This window comes from Miniopterus schreibersii (genome assembly GCF_964146895.1).
Source record: "Miniopterus schreibersii genome assembly, chromosome: X".
NCBI classification, from domain to species: Eukaryota; Metazoa; Chordata; class Mammalia; order Chiroptera; family Miniopteridae; genus Miniopterus; species Miniopterus schreibersii.
This window is the reverse complement of record NC_138104.1, coordinates 97183640-97208138: the sequence shown is the minus strand read 5'-3', so window position 1 is coordinate 97208138 and position 24499 is coordinate 97183640. Positions and strand designations below refer to the sequence as shown.

General features: G+C 39.1%; 1 protein-coding gene across 3 annotated transcripts in view; it reads right to left on the bottom strand.

Annotated features, from left to right (window-relative positions):
* Window positions 1-493: 493 nt before the first annotated feature.
* Window positions 494-24499, bottom strand: part of ADGRG2 (adhesion G protein-coupled receptor G2) — a 99899-nt gene continuing 75893 nt past the window's right edge. For all 3 annotated transcript variants that reach the window (XM_081126594.1, XM_081126595.1, XM_081126593.1), the window contains 13 exons: window positions 22896-23067; window positions 22574-22730; window positions 21524-21667; window positions 20781-20903; window positions 20122-20167; window positions 19896-19999; window positions 18984-19105; window positions 16388-16656; window positions 10553-10652; window positions 9701-9984; window positions 6529-6630; window positions 5406-5558; window positions 494-2245 (listed from right to left, as the gene is read on the bottom strand). In XM_081126594.1, the coding sequence (XP_080982720.1) occupies window positions 2061-2245; window positions 5406-5558; window positions 6529-6630; window positions 9701-9984; window positions 10553-10652; window positions 16388-16656; window positions 18984-19105; window positions 19896-19999; window positions 20122-20167; window positions 20781-20903; window positions 21524-21667; window positions 22574-22730; window positions 22896-23067 (1961 nt within the window). In that variant the 3' untranslated portion in view covers window positions 494-2060. The remainder of the gene's footprint in view (window positions 2246-5405; window positions 5559-6528; window positions 6631-9700; window positions 9985-10552; window positions 10653-16387; window positions 16657-18983; window positions 19106-19895; window positions 20000-20121; window positions 20168-20780; window positions 20904-21523; window positions 21668-22573; window positions 22731-22895; window positions 23068-24499) is intronic.

Below are 24499 nucleotides of genomic sequence, written 5' to 3'. Positions count from 1 at the left end.
GTTTCTGAGATCTTACCCCCAAATCTATAGTGTTTCACCACCTTCCTCAACACTCAACGTCTTTGAAGCAGCTGAGCATCGTGGAAGGAGAGATTGCTCAGAGACCTCTTGCAAATTGAGGCCGGTTTTCCCCATTGGTGGCTCTCATATGCTCATCAGCTCCCCAGAAACCCCAAATCCTGTCCTTCTTGGAATCCTACTGTTTGATGCTAAGAAAGCAGACACTTAGAGGGGATCCAAATCTGGGACTCATGTGGATTAATGGTAACACGTGTTAAAGAGATAAGCTTGAAAGAATAAGGGAAAAATGAAAGACAGAAATCTCATGAGGCAGAACAAGCCTTGCTCTAACTTTGCAGTTACAGTGTGCCTGCTGTTTGCAAAGGATGTTACTGTTATGGTCATCTTAATCTGGTCTGTCTTTCCACTTCCATGCCACACCTCCAGGCAAAGGACTGTAAACGTTTTCTCTTTGTGAAAGTTCTCAAACTTAAAGGAGTTAACTGCAAATTTATTTTGTCGATTTTAATGTTTTTCTGTTGATTTTAACATATAAATACAAGACAATTAAATAAATTGGAGAAGAAATATTGCAAAGGCAAATCAGCACTCAGAGAAGTATATTACATTATCACTATGGTTAGTCTGGGATACATTCACTTGAAATATATGCGAGGGAATGGTAGTGAAAGACCTAACTAAAGGGTTTTGAAATGTTCCTAATAAGGACACATGTGAGGCACTGCTCACACAGCTGTAGATGGGAAGCAAGATAGACCCTCTATAACTAGGAGCAATCAGGATTTCATACATATGGAAATAATAGCACTGCAGGATAGTTTACCATTCCCGGTAGCTGTTCCCCCTTGTCCCTATACACTCTTTAAGACTAAGAGCTCTTTTAGAAAATAGCTATAGCTCTGGCTGTGCCAGAGTGTACCAGTCATAACAATCAACAAAGTACCGTGCAATGGCCTTTTAAAGAACAACAATATGATTTTTTTCCTTTATATACATCTCTTTTAAAAAGTAATCCCTGTGCTACTTCCCTTTTCTGAAAGGCTCTAGGGATCTGAGAAGAGGCAGTGTATGTATCTCCTCCACATTCACAATTTTCCTGACATATGGTCTAGATTACACTTCCATCCCTCTCTGTGGCCACGGTATTAAGGTAAACATCTTGGTGCAGATTCCATAATTTAATGATTAGGGATCAGATCGGGAGATCGGTATGAGATGCCATGTTTCCAGGTGTATACAGTTCACATCCTGTACAAGGGCGCACCCTAGAGGGTGAGTGGGGCTAAAAGATGGACCCCACTCTGTTTTCCAAGCCATGAGCCCATGGGGCTGTGTCTATCTATTGGAGACACCTTTTTCTAACTCACTCAAAGGCATTGTATGAGTTGATTGTGGCACTGTCTGCTTACATTTTTCCAGTCTGGCTGGCATCATTATTTCTTGACTTGAATGAAGTTTCTATATTTCACATCCCATATAATCTCCAAAAAGAGTTTTAGAACTCACTGAACCAGCAAGGATTTTTTTGAATTATCACATTAGACACAACAACACAACCACGATTCTACAAAGAAATAAATTTACACACTAGAAAATAAATACAAAAAAAATGTAGAAGTAAGATTGCTGATGTGTGGGTCACTAGAATTTAGCTTACTTACAACAAAGGAATGCACAACTAAACTCACCAACAGGCTGAAGTCAACAGTTGCTTTATATGATGTTATCAAAGATAATATAACCTCTTTAAAATGTGGCTGGAAATGAACTACTTTTATTTTCTTTAAACGAATCTTATTTAGTGTGTTGCTTAAAACCAATCTTCTTTTCAAATGAAGAATAAGAAACCAAGTTGCAAATGTCTCCAAATATCTTGGCATCCTCTTCGGATAGTAACCACTGCCCTCAATTAGCTTATGCTCCTCCAGAGGTTGCTGAGTATAAAATTAGTTGATTTTCATACATCTCACATTGTGGAAAAGGTAAAAATGGACATTTTCACACTGTCAAGCATCATGCTTTGATTTCAGAGAAAGGAATCACATTTGTTCAATGAAGTGTAAACTTCCCCGCTTTGAAGTCCTTCTGAGAGCGATGCGACTTTTACCATTACAGGTATCTTCTTTCTCATTAAACATGTGCTGTTTGCCAGTGAAATCATGAAGGCACACATCTCCATTCTGAACACTGAAAGAAACACCATTCTTCTCTGTAGAAGCATTCCCTGTATAAAGGGGGGGGGGGGAAATGTCATGAAGTATCCCCAGAAAGCATTTAAAATATACTCAACCTGAAACAGCACTTCATTCTTCAGTATACACACATAGAACATGTTTAAAAAATGTTTATGGTATATTGTCATATTTTATTTACTTTCATTCCTTCCCTAAGGCCACTCAAAATAAGCAAAACAAATTGGAGAATGTTTCCTCTATGGCAGTTTTGAAAAATGAAATGCTCCAAATATGTTAATTCTTTTTTAAAAATATACCTTTATTGATGAAATGCTCCAAATATGAAGCAAAACAATATATTTGATTTTAAAAGGCCCATTTCCTAACTCTGGTTGAACATATATTGACTTCAAGTAGTAGCATATGGTAATGTAATGTAATGTAATATTCTGATCTACCCCCAAAGATTAAGGTTAACAGAGATCCCCATATGTCCTCTTATAAGGTTCTTGGTTCCCTAAGCTTCCTATAAAATAAAACTTTGTACCAGAGAAACCCAGAGCAACAACAGTCATGGCAAGAAAAAAATAGTCTCTTATAGACTAAACCAGCCCCTCTGACTAGACCAGGATAGGACTGATTCCCAAGAGGAAACCGCCAATTCCAACCTCAGAGCCCAGAGTCCAGGCCAGGGAGCAGCTGGCAATCTGGAGAAACTGTGGTTTGGACCTGGGTCTGCCCCACCCCGAGCAGTCCCTTAATTGTGTGTGGGGGGAGGGGGCATGCACAGCAGCTGAGACCCTCTGGCTACTTGGCATCGTCCTTCTGACCGTTATACCATTAGAAGGCAATGTGGAAAGCTGAATAAGCCAATTTGTTAGTTCATCCCTTAATTATAATGATGATAACAGTGCCGAGAACTTTATAAGTATTATATCATTTATTACCCTATGGGATGGGTGCAATTATTATCCCCATTTCACAGATGATGAAACTAAGGTTTCAAAAATTAGGTGCTTTGCTTAGGGTTAAATGGTTCAGAAGTGATGGAGTCAGCACGTGATGTTTCTTCCAAACTGTGAGCTTGTGTCCCCGTGTACCAGGTGAGATGGCTGTTGGTACACAAGCCTCTAAGGCAGCCCATAACTGAAATATGAAATATTCACACAAACTATGTGACAGTTATTAACACAGCCCCATCTCTGACACAGTGCAAATATGGCATGTGACTGTCTGAGGCAGCTGTCCTGATTTAGACATTTTGATTTGAGGACATTCTGGTGCAGGAACAGTTTTACCTGGTATAATAAGCAAGGCATTAAATTTCCAGCTTTTTTTGAAAGTGTCTATCCCATCCCTTGTCCATTCCAGATCTTGGTGTGCAGACAGAGGACTCAGGGACAGCCACCTGACGTGCATTTCATGTGGTGTTAACCACTTGGCCACTTTGGTGGCCTAAAATGCACCCCCAGCCTCACCATCAGGCAGCAAAAACAGCTGTGTCAAATTAGCCGTGCCAGACAGCTGTGCAGACTGCTGCTTCGGTCAGGTCTGATTCCCTGAAGGATGGCAACATATCCATAGGCTAGGCAAGTGAGGCTCATCTCGGCTCTTCTAGAACATGCAAAAACCTGGCTTTTGAGGGCCCCAAACACTTCTATCTAAGCCGGTAGGCTTTATTGATAATGTGATTCTTGATGATTCACCTCACATCTCTGATCTGTCTACTTTGAACTTGCTTTCTCATACTAACTTATGAACCAGCCTTGATTGATTGCCTCTACTCTGTTTGCCTACATTGAGTCATTCCTGATACAGCCATTTGGCGTAGAGGCCAGAGCTCTCCCCTGGTATCTACAGTAAAGAGCTAAGGCCATGTGGCAGCTGTTTCTCATCTTATACAGCAATGGTTCTCAGTGATGGGGCGGAGCGGGGGGATTTTACCTCCCCTCACAGAGGACATTTCCCAATGTCTGAAGACATTTTTCATTGTCACAACTGGGGGTGAGTGGGTGGGTGCTACTGGTATGTGCTGCGTGGAGACCAGGATGTCACTAAACATCCCAGAATGCATAGGCCGGCCCCCCACAACAAGGAGTTATCTGGCTCCAAATGTCAATTGTGCTGAGGTTGAGAAACATCTTTAGAGGCATCTTTGGGAGGTTGGAAAACTGTTTGGTAGGTGTACATATGAACCTTCTCACACATTTATTTGAGTTTGTCATAAAAATAACTAATATCCTAAAATAATGAGTAAAGGCAAATTCTCCAGGGAAGGAGAAAGTATACCTGCAGAATTTAAGTTTTTATAAAAATGCAAAAATTATATTAAGAAGCCAAAGAAGATAGAAATAGATAAGCTTTTATGAGTAATGAACAGCACAGTCTTATGAAAGAAAGAAAATGTAATGGAAGTTTTAGCTAGAAATTTCAGAATTAATGAGTAAGGCAGGTGCAGCAATACTAATCTGTTCATATATTGTTGACATATATTGTCACCAATACTGGTCACAGTAATTGATACACTAATGGGGATTTGGGCACTGTCACAAGGCAGCCACACTGTGAAAAATAATGAACAAACATGATAAATGAAAAATAGGAAGGTTTAAAAGTGTTGAATAACCTGGCCAGCGTGGCTCAGTGGTTGAGCGTCAATTTATGAACCAGGAGGTCACGGTTCGATTTCCGGTCAGGGCACATCCCCAGGTTGTGGGCTCAATTCCCAGTAGGGGGCGTGCAGGAGGCAGCTGATCAATGACTCTCATCATTGATGTTTCTATCTCTCCCTCTCCCTCTCTCTGAAATCAATAAAAACTTTTTTTTACATGTTGAAGATGTGTATGACTATAGATGAAGTAAAAATTGATATAATTTTATCAACTGTTTTAAGTACTACTTGCACAGATATAACACAGAAGTCTTTGGGTAATACTTAAGTCAGGATTTGCAATGTTAAAACTTTTAGGTTGTCATCAATCCCATCACAAACAATGAATCTTAAAAAAAAACCCACAGTTGTTCTGGTATTTGGTCTAAAGTGAATACATTTGGATTAAAAAACTTCCTGTTTTATAAGGGAACCACACTTTGACCCACTCGCCATATATATAATTGTTTACTTTGCTTAGCGAAAATGCCATTATAGGATAATAATACTTTAATAAAACAAACACTAGCTTGAGAAATACTATATTGAGTGATACATACCATTTCCGCTCATGAGTCCTGAGCAATCGTTATTCACTAGCAGCGTGGTGGAGTGGGTGGAGTTACTGTTTGACTGTAGGGAATTTGAAGAGCTGGACACTCCTTGGTTTACAGTCTGCTTCTTTAAACCATTAGTAGCAGTTTTACTCCAGTCTGTAGTAAAATAAGCATTACAGGAAAACAGAGAGGAATGTTAAAGCTCAAAGGCAAGAGAGATCATAGTGTGACTTGTTCTAGCAACTGACCTCCCACTTCCAGATCTTACAGAGAAGGCATACATTTCACAAGTTGGTGTGATAAAATGTATTTTCATTTAAGACTACATTGTCCTTTAAATGACTGCCTGTTTAAAAGTAACATATATTCTTTTGGAACTAGAGGCCAAGTTAATTGGATTATGTATATAACTATCCACTGAATTAGGTTGTACTTCAGAGCCAAGGACTGTCCTAAGAACATACATCAACCATGGTGTGTGATGACTCATGGTTCTTAAATGACTAAACTACATTTACTGCCATTTTCTGAATAGATCTTGTGCAACCAGATATTTGCAATACTACAAAGGTTGTATTCATGGGTGGTATTCATGCAAAAGGAATTTAGTTTTCAGACAATACTTAATTTTTCTTGTGTTCTTAAAAATTAGCTATTTGCTCTACAATCCAACAGGACGTGAAAATATTATAACTTCAAAATAACCAAATGTATGCTATAACCAAACAACCAAATGTATGCTGAAGTTTATATACAAGGTTGAATCAGGACTTAAAAAGTTATAAAGGTAAATATTAAAAATTACTTTGGATAAATGGGAAACAGCTCAAAAGGAGAGAAATTCTAAAATTTTCACTGTTGCTTTATTCAAGAAAAAGCCAGACATTAATTCTATTGCTCACTAAGTTCCCAGATACGAGTAATTGTTTTTTAAATTCATTGGGTTTTTTTTGTCCCTAATGTTCACAATATTTTCTATTGAGCAGATTCCATTCATTGATTTCCAGACCCAATAGCCCTTTGGCATTTATTGCTTTGAACCTTAACTTATACAATCTTTTCCTCAAGATTTATAAGGGTAAACAGTAAAGTAATTTTTTTTTTTTTAAGTAAAGTAAATCTTTACCAGAATTTTCAGCCAGCCGGAACTTCCCACAACAAAGATACCGCCTCCATTGTTTTCTGACATTCTCTTTTGCTACGCAGTAAAAGATGAATATGAAAAATCCTATGGGGGGAAAAGACCCATAACATAGTGAATTCCAAACTAAGACCTGAATGTCATGAGCTTCCTTTGCACAAAAGATAAAATATTTGGCAGCTATAGGCAGAGTGAAATTTTGCAAATTGAAAAAAAATCCTGGGTAAGTTTGCTTATCAAAAGGCACCCTGGGAGACTCTCTTTGTAAGATAAAAAAATACTTGTAAAAGGAATGATAATTCTGTATTTCTAAAATTAAACTCACTGTGTCCCCTCTCACATTGTGTCTGTGGCTTTCCCTGTCTTTGGAAGAGCAAGCTATCCACCCAGGATGCCAACTCGGGACCTAGGCTCCTACACCCCTGCCCCTCCATATTTATAATTGACTTCCAAGTTCTATCAAATGTCATCTCCACCATTTGTCTCACATCCCTTGCTCCTCATTTCAAGTCCTTGCCTGATCCTTCCCCTCTTCCCCTCAAGCCTGGAGCACGGCAGCGTTTTCCTCCTGCCTTCCAGCCTCCCTCTAACCTGCTCAAGGACACTCCACTGGCATCCTGGCTGAGAAGAAAACACCACTCCAGACTTGAATAGACCCTCAGGCTCCACCTCCTACGCACCTCTGTCCCAGTCTTTCAGTCACAGGGCTCACCACACAGCCCCATAACTGTGACTCCTCAATGATTTCCTCAATAAATATTTGCTGAATGAAGGGACAAATTTGGGTTTCTCCCTCTCCCCAACCCCTAATCTATCTACTTTAAAATCTTCATTTTAAAACATCAGGTGTGCCTTTTCAGGTGCCCATCCTAAAGACTGATATCTTGAATACTGCATGCCCACCTTTGTTCATTTGCCACCCTGAGTGGCTACCCGTGGTTCTATTAGGGGAGAAACAGCATGTATGAGAGAGATCAAAGTGGGGGTACCCAAGCCCCACCTCAGAGCCTATACATATCTCTCCTTTAATCAATACCAAAGCTCTGCAAATTAGGTTCCCTTTTATAAATGAAACAGTAAATTTCTTCTATCCTTTCATATACTAATGAAAAGACATTCTGGGTAAAAGAAGAGAAAGGCAGGTTCAGTTTCCACATTAAATATATGAAGGTAGGAACCTTGCTTTCGTTTTTTATAATTATTCTGATCTGAGCATATATTTTCTCTTTTTTTATTTTTTATTGTTGACAGTATAACAGATGTTCCCCCTCCCCCCCACCTTTGCCCCCCTCCACCCAGCCCCCACCCCACCCCAGGCCTTCACCACATTATTGTCTGTGTCCATGGGTTATGCATATACAGGGTGGGGCAAAAGTAAGTTTATAGTTGGAGTACATGAAAGAGTTTATTCTTGTATTATTATTTATTATTGTATTATTTTCCATACGAACAACTGTAAACCTACTTTGCCCCACTCTGTATGTTCTTTGGTTAATCTCTTCTCATCCTCCTCCCCCTCCTCTCTGCCATCTGTCAGTCTGTTCCATGTATCCGTGCCTCTGGACCTACTCTGTTCATCAGTTTATTCTGTTCATTAGATTCCACATATAAGTGAGATCATGTGATGTTTGTCTTTCTCTGCCTGGCTTATTTCACTGAGCATAATACTGTCCAGTTCCCTCCATGCTGTCCAAAGGGTACGAGATCCTTCTTTACAGCTGCATAGTATTCCATGGTGTAACTGTCCCACGGCTTTTTATTCACTCATCTACTGATGGGCGCTTGGGCTGTTTACAGATCTTGGCTATTATAAATTGTGCTGCTATGAACATAGGGGTGCATAAATTCTTTCTGATCAGTGTTTCAGGATTCTTAGGATATATTCCCAGAAGTGGGATCACTGGGTTAAACGGTAGTTCGTTTTAATTTTTTGAGGAAACTCCACACTGTTTTCCATAGTGGCTGCATCAATCTGCATTCCCACCAGCAGTGCACAAGGGTTCCATTTTCTTTACATCCTCGCCAGCACTTGTTTGACATATTTTTTTCTTTTAAAGTGTCTCTTATTTATAGCATGCCATTGTTGTCAAATAAAACTTTTCTATTTAATACTATATAGTGCAACACCTAGATATACCAATTCAAGAACTGGTACATTGTAGGTTAAAATTTACAATTTTATGTAACCAACAAGCATATTAACTGGCTTCCTCCAAATAAAATAAGAACCAACAGCTAAATTAGGCATTTGAATTCAATCTCACATTGGGGTTTCTTAGAAAACAAGCAAATTGATGTATTGCCTGATAGAACTGCAGGAGGATGCTATGGGAACTAAAAGCAACAGGAAAAGATGAAAACAAACAGATGAGAATGCAATTAAAAGGCATCCCAGCAGAGGATTTGGAATAAAAGGGAACCAAGGGACATGAATTATTGTTATTGTAATGCAAACCTATTAGGCTGCTTGGCTTTTGATGCCAAAGTACTGTACTTCCATTAAAAATTAATCAGAGCTGACAAGTCTTTTATAACACTGGTCTAAAAGAATTAGTAATTTGCTTTTCCAAAGAATATAGCTAAGAGGGTTCAAAATGACTACAGCTGGGCTTCATTAACAAACGGGAAGCTCTGAAGTAAAGTTGACACACAAAGCCTGACCCTTTCCTGCTGCATGTCTCAGCAGAGCAACTTCTCAGGATTAGCCACTGGGTCAGGCTGCTGCCACTTGGGTCTGTCTATTGACTCCATATTTATCATTGTCTCCCAGTCAGACACAGCCAAGGAGGTCAGAGTGGTGAGACCTCACAGGGCCATTTATGGCATGTGTAGTTTTCTGTATGGATGTTCTATTTCAACAAAGTTAAAACAAAAAACAAAAAGTAAGAAACTAAGTGAAGGAAGAGTAATTGACTCCCAGAAAGAGTTCCTGGCAGGTTACCCTCAGTATGTTCTCTTCGGGGAGATGATGGAAAAAGAGGAAAAAAGTACCACTTCCTGAATTTAATGAACACCTTTCTTCCAAGGATCTCCAAGCACCCTTTCACGAATATATCTTAAGCAATTAAATAAACCACCTTGAAGATACTCTTTTAGTAGTGATATTTTTAAGTGCAATTGGGATCATTCAGTGCTGATTTAGTGCTATAGAGCTTACCTTGTAAGGTGTTAAAGATGGCAAAGAGATACATGAAGGTGATGTTAACTGGTCCCCAGGCAAAGAAGGCAAAGCCCCAAGTAATTCCCAGTAAAAATGTAAGGCCAGCAACGCTCCGGAGGTCTTGAATACTGGTTTTTCGCTGGGCTCCCAGTTGCTTCTTCTTTTTAATTCGACAGAGCTGGATCAGGACCACAATGAACATGCTGATGTTCAGCAAAAATATTACACAGAAATATCCCACAACTGTAATATAGAATACAACATTGCTGTTGATCCAGCAACTGTAATTGGGAGGGGGAAAAAACAGGGGAAAACATATTACAATGCTGAAATATGGTTCAAAATGATGCAATTAATTTGTATCATTTTACTGAAAAATTTCTACAAGTAAAAAAAAAAGGGGGGGGGCAACAAAACCACTGTTCTACAGAATCATTTATACCTATAGGGAAAAAACCTAAAACAGTTTATTTTAGGACACTTGGTGGCTGAAAGTATTAAAAATTTATTCTTTGATAACATTCAGGATTTTACTCCCTTTAAATCCTAGTGACTTTATTCTATGAGTCTTTACTAACATAATGTAACTGATATTTCGTTTTTATCATAGGCTTATAACAGTATTTTCAGAATACTTCCTTCTAACTTGTTTTCTTAATACTTAACTACTAGCATGGCATTCCAACTAGTTTATCTAATTTTATATATACAATCTATGAAGGATGCTATAAATGTTAGTGGATTTTATTAGGATGAGAGCAGAGTCAATATGCTAATTAGATCCTTCACTTTCTTGGAGAATTCTGTTTTCTAGTTCACTTAACATTCCCTTGGGGGCTTTATACTCACAAGTCATCGGACGAGCCACTAGGGAATTTTCCATAGGATCCAAGCCCGTAGTTATCTGGGGATATAGTCAGGACAATGGTCACAACCACGGCTGGTACTCCTGGAAGATGGAAAACATAGGTCACACATAGTTCTAATAACCAAAGGTGGTGAGAAGAAAGAATAGAGATCATAGTCTGTTTTCTTCTGGCAGAAGGGACTGGTGAACTGTTCACCAAATCCAGTTTTTCTTCCTCCTTGGCACACAGCTGAACATCTACCAGCCTCCCTTGCGGCTAGGTCTTGGCCAATGGGAAATGGTCAAAAGTGACCTACTCCACCTCTAGGCCTGTCACATAAAAACCTCCTGTGAGATCCTCCACTCTTTTTTTCCTCCCAAATTCAGGGCTATCTTGGAAGCCCTGTCTTGAGACAGAGCAGTCTCCAGAGGCTTGGATCCTGAATAGCTGCAAGACCAGTTAACTGCTCCTGCTAACTGGACTGCGCGTGAGTGAGAAATTAATCTTCTCCTGAGATTTCAGGGTTTGTCCACTACAGTGGCTAATGTTACTCTTATCTAATACATGCCTGGAATGTAATTTTAAGTGTCACATGGAAGGTAAAGTGAAGGACTCCAAAATGTAAGCAAAATGTGTGTCATAGTCGACTTACTGGGATTACCAGGAACTCCTGACAAATCTTTCATTATGAACTCAAAAGTCCCTGATTGGTTATCTGGAACCCATTGATGGAAAAATCTTACCTCATTGATTTGGGGGTGATGACTGCCACTATGCTGGATTTCTCAAGGGCCCGCAGGCACTTCCACTAAGAGGAGGCCAATGAGAAGGCTACTCCTGGCTTAAATTGGCTTTTGGCTGAGAAGGAGTCCTTCTCACCTCTCCACCCCATCACCCTCCACCCGACCCCATGCAGACACCTCACACAGACCAGCCTGACATCGAATCTCAAGGCTCTGGATATATAAAAAAAATTCATTCTCACAGACAGGTTGAGGTTCCTGGTACAATCTAACATAATATTTCATTTAATTCTTTTATATTTGTACCTTCTGGATACAACGACATGACTTCCAAAGTGAGACACTTTCATAAAAATAAGATATTGGGAGTATGGAACTAGTCCTTGACAATGGAATCTGACCTTTCAGGATTCTACAAAGAAGACAGAATTTGTACCAATGTCAGAAGCAGTGACTTATTTTTCTTGGAAAAAGTGACATCTTTCTGGAAAGGTGTTCTCTTATTCTTCATAAAGATATAATGACAGGTGGGGTGACAAGGGTGATAAAGGGTCTTCAATCCTGTTGTGTAGGGAATATTTGAAAGAATATTTAGCTTGAGGAAGAGTAGGGAGTTTGGGAGGGACTGCATCTGTAATACAGTGGAAGGAATATGCATAAGAAATCAGAAAGTCAGGCTCTGCTGGTCTTGAGCTGTGTGAATTGCGGTAAATCATGTCATCACTTTGAGTTGGTTTCTTCCCCTAGAGTTAGCAATAACTGCCTTGTTAACCTCACTGACTTGTCTTTCATGGGGTCACTTGTGTGAAAATACATTGAAAAATGAGGCATTATACATCACGTTATATATTACTTATAGATTATCTAAAGGACTCTTTGGCAGAAGAGATGTCAGTTTGTTTGTTTGTTTGTTTTTGCCTAAGAGAATAAAACCAAGACCACTGGATGAGTGACAACAGAGAGCCAAGTGAATTTAACGGAAAAATAGAACTGTAGAGCTTTAGGAAATTGTTACTGGCTGCCTTGTAAAGTATTAAAAATAAGTCAACAGGCCTCAAATGGAGTTGCTTATGCTAAGCCCCATGTCACCAAATGGAGATTTAATTACAGTTTCAGCTCTCCCAGAAATGGAATCTCACGCCAGTCAATCAGGAATTGCCTTATGAGCACTAACTAGGTAATCTGCCTGATAGACCCCTGCCATCCCCTAAAGGAAAGTGACCATGTAGAAAACAACCTGCTTTTTTGTTCCTGCTTCCTTATGCTATAAAAATCTTTCATTTTGGACAGCTTGACCCACCACCAATAGGTGGCATGATCTGAAATATTGTACCAGTGTGGCAATAAAGTTACATTAGATTTTATCTGTATATTCTCTCACTCTGCCCTTCTGAGCATACCATCATACATGTGTGTGATATCTGGGAGGTACAGAACAGAGTGAGGCTAGCTGGAAGCTTAGGGACTGAGAGTTTGGCCTCATTGTTACCAAGCTAAATTTTTCAATGTATTGAGCACCTTCTGTGTGCAAGCTCCAATTCTAGTTGCTGGAGGTACAAAGAGAATTCATAGCTCTAACCTCAAATAGTTTTTTGTAAAATATTTTTCAATTTTTCAATTACTGTTGACTTACAATATTGTATTAGTTTCAGGTGTACAACGTGGTGATTAGACATTTATATAACTTATAAAGTGATCACCCCAATAAATCTAGTACTCATCTGGTATCATACATAGCTATTACAATATTAATGACTATATTCCCTATGCTATACTTTATATCCCCATGAATATTTTGTAACTACCAATTTGTGCTTCTTAATCCCTTCACCTTTTTCATCCAGCCCCCCAACCCCCTCCCCTCTGGTAACCATAAAAAATGTTCTCTGTAACTGAGTCTGTTTCTGCTTTGTTTATTTTGTTCTTTAGATTCTGTATATAAGTGAAATCATATGGTATTTGTCTTTCTCTGTCTGACTTGTTTCACTCAGCACAATACTCTCTAAGTCCATACATGTTGTCACAAGTAGCAAGATTTCATTCTTTTTTATGGCCGAGTAATATTCCATTGTGTATATGTACCACATCTTCTTTATCCATTTGTCTATTGATGGGCACTTAGGATGCTTCCATATCTTGGTTATTGTAAATAATGCTGCAATGAACATATGGATGCATGTGTCTTTTAGAATTAGTGTTTTGAGTTTCTTAGATAAATACTAAGAAGTGGAAATTGCTGAGTCCTTCCTTGTCTCTTTTTATAGAATTTGTTTTATTTTTTATTATAACTTCTTAGGGAGGAAAGGAGAGAGAGAAAGAGAGAGAAACACCAATATGAGAAAGACACATTGATCCACTGCCTCCCATACGCACCCCAACTGGGAAACAAACCTACAACCTTGGTATATGCCCTGACCAGAAATCAAACTCGCAACCTTTCGGTGCATGGGATGATGCACCAACCAACTGAACCACACTGGCCAGGGTATAGACTTTGTTTTAAAGTCTGTTTTGTCTGTTGTAAGTATTGCTACCCCAACTTTTTTTTTCATTTCCATTTTCATGAAATATCTTTTTCCATTCCTTTACTTTCAGTCTGTGTGTGTCTTTTGATCTGAAGTAAGTCTCTTGTAGATAGCATAGATATGGGTCTTGTTTTCTTATCCATTCATCCACTCTGTGTCTTTTGATTGGAACATTTAATCCATTTGCATTTAAAGTAATTGTTGATAGATATGTATTTATTGCTATTTTATTCATATTTTGGTCCTTTTTTCCTTCTTAAAGAAGACCCTTTAACATTCCTTTTATTACTGGTTTGGTAGTGATGAACTCCTTTAGCTTTTTCTTGTCTGGGAAGCCTTTTATCTGTCCTTCAATTCTAAGTGATAGCCTTGCAGGGCAGAGTCATCTTGGTTGTAGCTCCTTGCTTTTCATCACTTTGAATATTTTGTGCCAATTCTGGCCTGCAAAGTTTCTGTTGAGAAATTAGCTGAAAGTCTTCTGAGAGCTCCCTTGTAGCTAACTAACTGCTTTTCTCTGGCTGCTTTTAAGATTCTCTCTTTGCCTTTAACCTTTGGCATCTTAATTATGATGTGTCTTGGTGTGGGCCTCTTTGGGTTCCTCTTGTTTGGGATTCTCTGCACTTCCTGGACTTCCATGTCTATTTCCTTTGCCAACTTAGGGAATTTTTCTGTCATTATTTTTTTCAAATAGGTTTTCATTTCCTTTCTCTTTCTTTTCTCCTTCCAGCACCCACATGATGTGAATGTTGGTATGCTTGATGTTGTCCCAGAGCCCCCTTAAACTATCCTCATTTTTAGGGGGTTCTTTTTGCTGTTCTAATTGGGTGTTTTCTGCTACTTTATCTTTCAAATTGCTAATTTGATCCTCTGATTCACCCAATCTACCATTGTTCCCTTCTGGTGTATTCTACATTTCAGTTCTTGCATTCTTCATTTCTGACTGGTCTTTTTTGATGTTTCTATCTCCATTTTTGTTTCCTATTTCTTTGCTGAAGTTCTTACTAAGTTGATCTATTCTTTCCCTAAGTTCATTGAGCATCCTTATGACGAGTGTTTTGAACTCTGCATCTGATAGTTTGCTTGTCTCCATTGTGTTTAGTTATTTTTCTGGAGTTTTATCCTGTATTTTTCATTTGAGACATGTTTCTTTGTCTCCTCATTTTGGTTGCCTCCTTGTGTTTGTTTCTATGTATTAGGTAGAGCTGCTACATCTCCCAGTCTTGGTAGGGTAGCCTTATGTAGTAGGTGTCTTGTGGGGCCCAGTGGCACAGCCTCCCAGTCACCCTAACTAGGCACTCCAGGTGTGCCCCATGTGTGGGCTGTGTGTACCCTCCTGTTGTAATTGAGCCTTGATTGCTGTTGGCATGTCAATGGGAGGTGTTAACTCCCAGGCCAATCGGCTGTGAGGGCCAGCTACGACTACAGTGGAGGAGCTACTGTGCAGGGTCTCACCCCACAGAGCAGGACTTACTTTAGTCTGCGCCTTAAGTGTGTTGCTCATGGAGGTGGTTGGGTGGTGCTCTGGAATGGTCTGAAGCTGTCCATTGGGTGCACTGGCTCTGGGGCCTTCCCGGAGGTGAAGGCCAAGGTTAGCCAGTGCCTGTGCCCTGCCCATGCCCTGCCTGGGGCCACCCATCATGAGCTACAAAGTGATCTGCAGATGGTTGTCACATGTAGTGGACTTGGAGGTGCCTAGCAGAGGCCACGCTGAGAACTGAGGCCATCCTCCATTAGTGCCAGGCTTGGGGCTTCTTAATAAGAGGTATGGGACATGCGGAGGCCAGATGCCACTTGTTTAGGGTTTGTGAACCTTTGAGAGGTTTTAGGAAAGTCTGCAGCATGAGCCAAGACAGGCCTTTGGATGGAAAAGCCATTGGAAGCAGTATGGGTAGGCCCGCAAGTTGGGTGGGAGAGGATCTCAGGAAATTACCAGGTCAGGGTGAACATTGTTATCCAGGTTGATGGAGACTCAGATATGGTGCCTACTTCTGCCTGTAGGGGGAGGGATCTGCAAAACAACAGTGGCTTCTGCCAGCACTTCTGTCTGGGAGAAAGTAGCTCCTCCAGGCCTCTCCCTGAAGCCAGACAATTCAATCCCTCTCGTATGTCCCTGGCACCTTCCTAGCGAGGAACCAGCTCTGGAGGGACCAGCTTGTTCCACATCTCCACCCCTCCTACCAGTCTGGATGTAGCTTCTTTATATCCTTTGTTATAGAACTTCTGTTCAGCTAGACTTCAGGCAGTTGTCAATGATGGCTGTTCTGTAGTTTAGTTGTAATTCTGATGTCATGGGAGGATGTGAGTGCTGCATTTACGTACTCTACCATCTTGACTGGAAGCCCTTCTAAGAGTTTTATGTTCATAACCAATCCAGGGAAAATATACAGGTGTTCTAGAAAGAGACTTCACAAGGTTGCTCTTTGGGCAGTACAACATGTAAGGAGAATACAGCTGTTTCAGAAACCTGCCAAGTGTGACCTGTTTCAATAGTCTCTATGTGACTAAAAATCAAAACAGTGGAGAAAAAACAAAGAAAGCCAAGACAATATGCAAGCAAATTATACATACCCCAACCGATGATGCAGAATTTAAGGATGTATTTTCGGATGTAAGTATTAAACACTTTGACAAGGGCCAGATACATATGGAATGCTTCTAGGCCCATCCACGTAAATGAGACCAAGAGAAAATAATGCAAAAATACAGCTGCTGAGATGCAGAGGCCTCGGGTGTCATACAGAGCAACCCATGAGTCTAAGAGGAAAACCAGATTCAGAAGTAGCAGAGCTGCACAAAGCTGGATGAGAATTTTAGAAGGGTAATCCCTCCGGATCTTTCTAAAAGGAAAGGACAAGAAAAGAATTAGCACCACATTCTCCTTATGTGTCCATATGTGAGTTTTAAGCAATTTATTTTTATTCTTTGGTAAACACCTATCTCTAGTAGTCCCTCCTTATCCACAGAGAATACATTCCAAGACTCCCAGTGGATGCCTGAAACTGTGGATAGTGCCAAACCCTATATATACTATGTTTTTTTCCTATACACACATACCTATGATACAGTTTAATTTATAAGTTAGGCACAGTGAGAGATTAACAAACATAACTAATAATAAAATAGGACAATTAAAACAATATAGTAATAAAAGTTATATGAATGTAGTGTCTTTCTTTCTCCAGTAATTTTTATATTTTTCAGTCCGAACCTACTCCTGGATTTGTGTTAACCATCCCTTACTTGTGGCTTGGTATTATTTGTTTCTGGGGATCCCTTGCTGAAGTCTTCATACAATAGGTTCAATGCTTTCTGGTGCGACATGTTGCCATCAATCAGAACACATTTTGTATTCATGTCTTCCACCCACAAATTTAAAGCCTTTTCCATCTTAACTAAGCACATATCATGCACTTGTGGCTGTACCTTTTGCAGTTTGAGGTGTGACAGCAAAACTAGCACAAATTGCTTTTTTCTTCTTCATAATTTCATAGAAGATTTGTTCTTATGGTAGATCTTAGCAACCTCAGCATACGATCTTTTTCTTATTAAGTTGAGAACTTTTACCTTTCACTTAAAGGAAGCACTTGACAGCTTCTCTTTCACATATCTGAATTGCTAGCATGACTACTCTTGTGCTTTGGAGCCATTATTAAGTAAAATAAGGGCTGCTTGAACACAAGCACTGTGATAACCAAGACAGCTACTAAATGACTAATGGGCATGTAGTGTATACAGTGTGGATATACCAGACAAAGGGATGATTCATGTCCTGAGCAGGATGGAGGAGTATGGTGTGAGATTTTTGTCATGTTACTCATTCAAAACAATGTGCAAGTTAAAACTTATGAATTGTTTGTCTGTAATTTTCCATTTAATATTTTTAGACTGGAGGTGGCCACAGGTAACTGAAATTGTGGAGATCAAAACGTGGATAAGGGGGGACTACTGCATATGCATAAATTTCATCTCTTTGAGTGTGTGTGTAGGCATTAAAACCAAAAACAAAGGAAAAATCTAAACAATCGTCAGTGGAACCATATAGAAAATTTGTGTTTGTATTTCTGTGGAATATTTTACATGCTGACTGTTGACCCGTCCTTTTAAATAGTTTGTAGTGGAATCTACTGAACACTCCTCCTCCCATTTCTCCCAAACTACTTCTAGAAGCATTGCTATTGCTTCTCATACAATAGGCTCCTATGTTCAGATCTTCAAAACATAGCCAGATTTCCCTGTTATCTTATGTTATTAGTTAAAATGAGATTATGGAAAGAAGAGTTTAAACTATAGTTAAGTGAAACAGACATAGGAAAATACAGCTAATTGATGACATGTGCATGTTTATGTGTGTGAAATTAGATCTGGTGAAATCATTCTGAGTAATGGTTGGCCTTATGGTAATTTAGTCTCATTAATAATATTTTCAAAGGTCCACTAGAAGATCTGTAGTCACAGCTGGACCCTAAGTTTGGCATTCAAAGTAAATTTGTGCATTTCTTAATCAGGGTCCAAAATCTACATCTCAGAATTTACATAGTGTTTCATTTAGTTAATACAATAAAAGTGCCTTTTTCTTCTTTTCCAACAGATTTGTTGGAATTCCCCCAAAAAAGTGATCGAAGGGACCCTTCTGTAAGCTGAGAAGGAGATTCTGCTCCTTGGAATGTCATTTTTGCTTTGACCTACAGAGCCACACTCATCAAGTTTCTATATTTTTCATTGAGGCTTTACATTCTTTATTCTTCTTCAGCTGACATGTGCTAATATATTAATCTTTTGTGTTTGCTAGGTATAATTTGGAAACATAGTATATTAAACATAGCTCTTATGCTATACATGGATCTATGGTCTATTTCAGATTGTAAGCTGTCAGGTTTCGGGGTTGTCACCCATCTTTCATTTCACACTTAATGTTAACTAAGTACCAGGCATCATGTTATGGTACAAAGATGATTTCAGATACAACCCCTGCCTTCAGTGAGTGCATAGACTAATGGCAGGGATCAAATGTAATAAACCAAAAAGTACCATGAAGTTTTACATATAGGTGGCTCCACTAGATGTGTGTACATGATAAGGAAGGCTGAGAATGCACTTAATATATTTTGGTAATGGAGGTGAGCACTATATCCTGTAATCCAAGTTTCCAGTTATGGATACTCACTCAAAGGCTATGTAGGTTATAAGAGTAACTGACAGAAAAATTGATGAAATCCCACAACCAATATATGTGATAAACGTCAGAGCCATCATTTGAGCCGCTGGCAAGGATGTTCGTGTTAGGTCCTAGAAAATAAAATATTGTTTTCAAGACCAGATATTTTAAATAAAAGAGTCATGATTTACATTGATTAAGTGTTCTAAGTACCCATCCAATAGTTCATTCAACAAACCGACAAGGTAGCCACAAATATTAAGTAAAGATAATGAAATTAAGACCCAGAAAGGTTAAGTAATTTGTCCAAGGTCACACAGCTATGAAGTGGAGGAGCCAGGAACCAAATTCAGGTCTGGCTGACTCCAAAGCCCATGTGCTTGATCAGTGTCTTATGGTACAATAGAGAAGCACTGGGCTAGGAGTCTAAAGACTTGAATTTGGCTTCTGGGTCACATATTTCTTAGTTCTATGACTGGACAGTTACCTAACAAGTCTTAATTCTGACTTCATCAAAATGACAATAATAACGCCCTATTCTACCTATCTTGCAGGGCTGTTGAGGAGATTTAAATAAGATAATTTATGTCAATGTGTTTTATAACAATTTTAAAGTGCATTGCAAACTAAACAATTTTTATTATCCATTTTTATTACCCATTTTAATCTGAATTCCCTAGCCCTCCTACTATTTAAATGAGTAAAGCTTAAATGTAAAAATAAAATGGGAAAAAATACTTCCATGTTCAAATATTGTCCTTCAAGTGCATTTACTTATTAGAAGAGTAATTTCATTGGTCAATAACTTTGCCACAATATCATATCTGCTATCAAAGTCATCCAGCAGATTAGACATCATGGTATGATGCCCAGCTACCCCTCCGACCCACAATCTAAGGCCAGGTAGTGTGGAAATATTACCAGTAGGACACCGAAGCTTGTGAGGTGGCTGCAGGTACAGATGGTTTCATTCAGTCTCCTGTCTTTGACAGAGCAGCCATTGGATGACCAGCCTCCTCTGCCACCTGTTGGCATTGGGAAGGTATCTGTTCCATCAGCAAGGCCACAGCACCAATGACTGCCCTTTCTCCCCTACCCCCAACCCTGACCCACTTAAGACTTTGAAAAAGGTATGACTGGAACCTACCGTTTCTGCCCAAGTCCCAAAATACGCATCTTACTGTTAAGTCATCCTGCAGTAGAAAGATACAACACAAATAATTAATTTACTGAACTGGAAAAACTGAAAAGCAATTGGAAGAAAAAACTGATTTATCTTTATTTCAGAATCTCATTTTTAATTTTTGGAGACTTCTTATTTTATAGTTGTCCCTAGAAGCAACTGAGTCTTATATAAGTCAGCACTTCTTAAACTCAGCAATTGTGCCTAAGAATCACCTTGAGGCCTTGTTAAAATGCACATTCTGATTCAGTGGGTCTGGGGTGAGGCCTAAGAGTCTACAGACTCCACTTTGAGTAGTGAGATCATAGATAATGCTCAATGTGAACTGAACTGAGAGTTGTTTTCTCTTTGGAAGTGAGAATCAGACCTGCAGCCATGGGTTGAAATGCAATGAAATTCAGCAATTGATGAGCTTGCTCTTGCATTGATCCTTCTTGGAGATTAGGTGGTTGGTCAGTCTTTAGGCATGTTAAAATTCAAAGGAGTGACTATGTGACTCTAGTCTTATACACTGCCCTGAGTTTTAAGGTTCTGCTGTATCTCCTTTTTCAGGCCAAATCTTCCAGGTATAGTTTGCACAAGATGTTTCTGATCAGTGAACAGCCCAAACAGGACTCTCCCACCTGGCTTTGGTCGATGTGCTTTAATGTAACCGTCACATTTCTTGTCAAGTTCTTGACAGTCAGGTTCGCGACACTCGATGATATGACGTAACTGATCAGGGAGAGGTTCTCCAGGGAAGGGTCCTAGCACACCAAAGAATCAACAAAATGGCAAGGGAAAATGAAATGGTATTAGAGAGTTTTAGAGCTTGAAGGGACCCTAAGGACTATTTAATCCAAATGTTTGTTTTAGGTCAGAAATTGAGGGTCAGGGAATAAAGTAACTTTCCCAAGGACTGTAAGTAGAAGCAGAACTTGCTGCACTATACAGTGCTCTAAATACCCGGTTAAAGTTCACAGATTGATCCAACAGGACCTTCATGAATCTTAAAGGGAACATAACATTAAGCGATTTAAGCTGTGTGTCCTTAAGTAAGTTACTTAACCTCTCTGTGTCTTCATATTCTCATCTGTAAAATGGGAAAAATACTGTAGTTTAATAGTTCCTTCCTCACAGAGTTCTTGAGAGGATTAGAATTAATATTTCTAAGTGCTTAGGATAGTGCTCGGCATTGGTAAACATAAGTATCAGTTATTGTTATGTATCATCACTAGCATCCTTAGGTCCTGTTTAAAAATAAATTGCAGCTTTTTGGCAATTCTTTTGACTTATACCAGACTTAAGATATGTGAGGATTAAAAGAAGAATAAGTACCCCACTCCCAAATAAAACCTAAATCAAAACCAGTTAGTGTCAACTTTACCTGAAACAGGGCAGGTGTTTCAAAAAAGTTGAACTGAACCCTGGAAGCTAGCTCTACATCATTAGCCGGTAAATTACTCATCAGCGATGAGGGCAGAGAAATAATGCCAATACTATTCTCAGGAGCCTCAGTTTCCAGAGAAACCTGAAAATCAAATAAAAGATAATAAAAGTGTCTGGGACTAGTATAATAAGGAGTTAGAAAAAAACAACAGCAACTAAGTAGATGGAGAATCATGTCGGGGCATTTATCTGTGGTGTGTCTATGTATAATCAGTTCTTATTTCTCTACTGCAAAGTTAGAGGGGACATGTAATATGGAGATGAGGCCTTGGAGCAGGAAATAAAACATTTTAAATATACACAGAAACAGTTAGAAAGTATGGGATATTATATGTCATTTATATCACAATAAAGTTGGGGGTGTGCAGGATAACTGCAGACTCCAGGGAGACCTCAACAGCAACATACCAACTTGGTGACTTGTTAGGGCAAAGTCTTCATAGAACCACATGCACTAAACTTGTAAAGGGAAGACTATAAAGTTAATAGGCAGGACTTGGTTTTACTTGGATGTTTCCAGTGTCCAGTCCCTCTAACAGGTGGATAGAAAACAACTAGAAGCAGGATTGATATTCAGTACCACTATTCATACCAGTGTAGTCATTACACTTGTTAAAATATTCGAATGGGTTGACAAGTAGCTGATGTCCCTGCTCTCTCCCAGTTACCAAGAACCCTCTGCAGATACTTCCCCCAACTCACCCCCCCCCCAACTTCTATAATCCAGCTGCTAAAGGGTTAACACTGGGCGCAACAATGACCCACTGAGATCCTGCTCCAGCCAAGACCAATGTTCTTCCTTTTTTATTCTGTGGTACTTCATTGTTCTAGATATTAGATATTTTGAATATCACCCCTGACTATAAGCAGTAGTTGCCTCAGTCATATACTCACATACATATACAAGACTCTATCATATATCATATGATATATGGTTTGATAAATCATATACAAGAAAAGGCTGTTTCCACACTAAATTAGGATGTACCTGAAGATTTGCAGGGTCTTGAGCAGCAAAGGTAGTTGTGTTGAAATTACTGGAATTCACTCTGATCACAGCCAAAGCCAAAGAAGGGGAGGTTAGACTTATGGTCTTGGTTGAAAAATTCAGCTGTAAGCCAATGTCATCCACTACTTTTAGCAATCTGTAAAGATAAGTGGCAGTTCAAATTCAGCACTCCCACTTTGTTTTCCCCAGTCTAAGCAGAACATAGAGTAGCAACTTAACAAGTCACTATGAAGCTCATAATGGGAGAAAAATCATGTAAGAATCATCGGTATCACTATAGGGTCAGTATGCTAAGTCATACCTTTGTGCCAGAGGAGCCAACAAGGCGGGTGGGGAATGGAGGAGTTTGCTGACTTGATTTATCATTTCTCCTGCGAGGTTAGGCTCCAAGCTGCCTAAGGACAGAGTTTTCTCCATCTGAGACACTTGGTGTTCAAGATCAGAAATGGTCATGCTACTGGTGGGAACAACTTCTGCAACAAAGAGCCAAATCACTTTATGAAGACATAATGAAAAACATCACTAATAATGAAACATGTACCCTGTGATCTGGCAAACCTAATATTAGGCATTTACCCCCCAGGAAAATGAAAACATGTCTTAAGGAAGACTTGTTCATGAATATTTATAGCAGCCTTTTTCATGATAGTCCCAAACTGGAAACAAGCCAAATGTCCATCAACTGCAGAATGGATAAACAAATTGTGGTCCATCCATACAATGGACTATATTATTCAGTAATAAAAAGGGATGAGTTACTGATACATGCAACAACATGGATGGATCTCCAATTCTCCAATGTATTATGTTAAGTGAAAAAAAGCCAGACCCAAAAGGCTACATACTATATGATTCTCTCCATATGACATTCTAGAAAAACCAAAAACAGGGAAACAAAACAGATCAGTGGTGGCCAGGGGATGGGCAAAGTGGGTAGGGGGTCGACTACAAGATACGAGGGAACTCTGGGGGTAGTGGAAATGTTATATATCATGATGGTGGTTACATGACTGTGGTGTTTATTCAGCCTCATAGAACTATAAAATTTTCATTCATCCATAAAAACTGGATGAATTTTACTGTGTGAAAATTATACTTCAAGAAACCTAACTAGCCCGGCCAGCATGGTTGAGTGGTTGAGCATCAACCTATGAACCAGGATGTCACGGTTCAATTGATCCCCAGTAGGAGATCTGTAGGAGGCAGCTGATCAATGACTTTCTCATCATTGATGTTTTTATCTTTCTCCTTCTCCCTTCCTCTCTCTGAAGTCAATTAAAACATATTTTAAAAAAAGAAAACCTAACTAAAAAAAAATGTAAAAGCACATCAGTGTATTTAGTGTATATTCATACGAGCATAAGTATACTTATATTTAATTTATATCATGTGTACAGGAATTTTTATGGGTAACTAAAAGTGCTTTGTGTGAAAAAGAGAATATTATGAAATTAATAGCTGAATTACCAACTGTAAGCCTGATTTTTAATAGTGTTTTTAATTGGGAAGCAATGATACAAACCTGTCTAACAACAAAAAGTCTCTTAATTTGACCACTTAACATCTTATTTCTTATTTTTCATATTCCTTTCTATACTTTATCCATGTGTTATAACATACTGTTATGAACATTGTGCGCAAACTATTTATTGTTATTTTCACTTCACTCAAGACTTGAAAAATGCCCCCAAGTTTCTGTCTAGCTGTTCTTATGCATGGTTGTATAATAGTCATTATGTTACATGAGTCATTGTGAGAATATCATATTTCATCATTCCTCTCCTGTGCAACCCTTAAGTTATACTCACTTTTTAGCTACCAAGTAATACCCCAACACATAGTTTATGCATATGCCACTTTGATTCCATTGTCTCATTCCCTGAAACCCAGGTCTCAGGGGTGGAA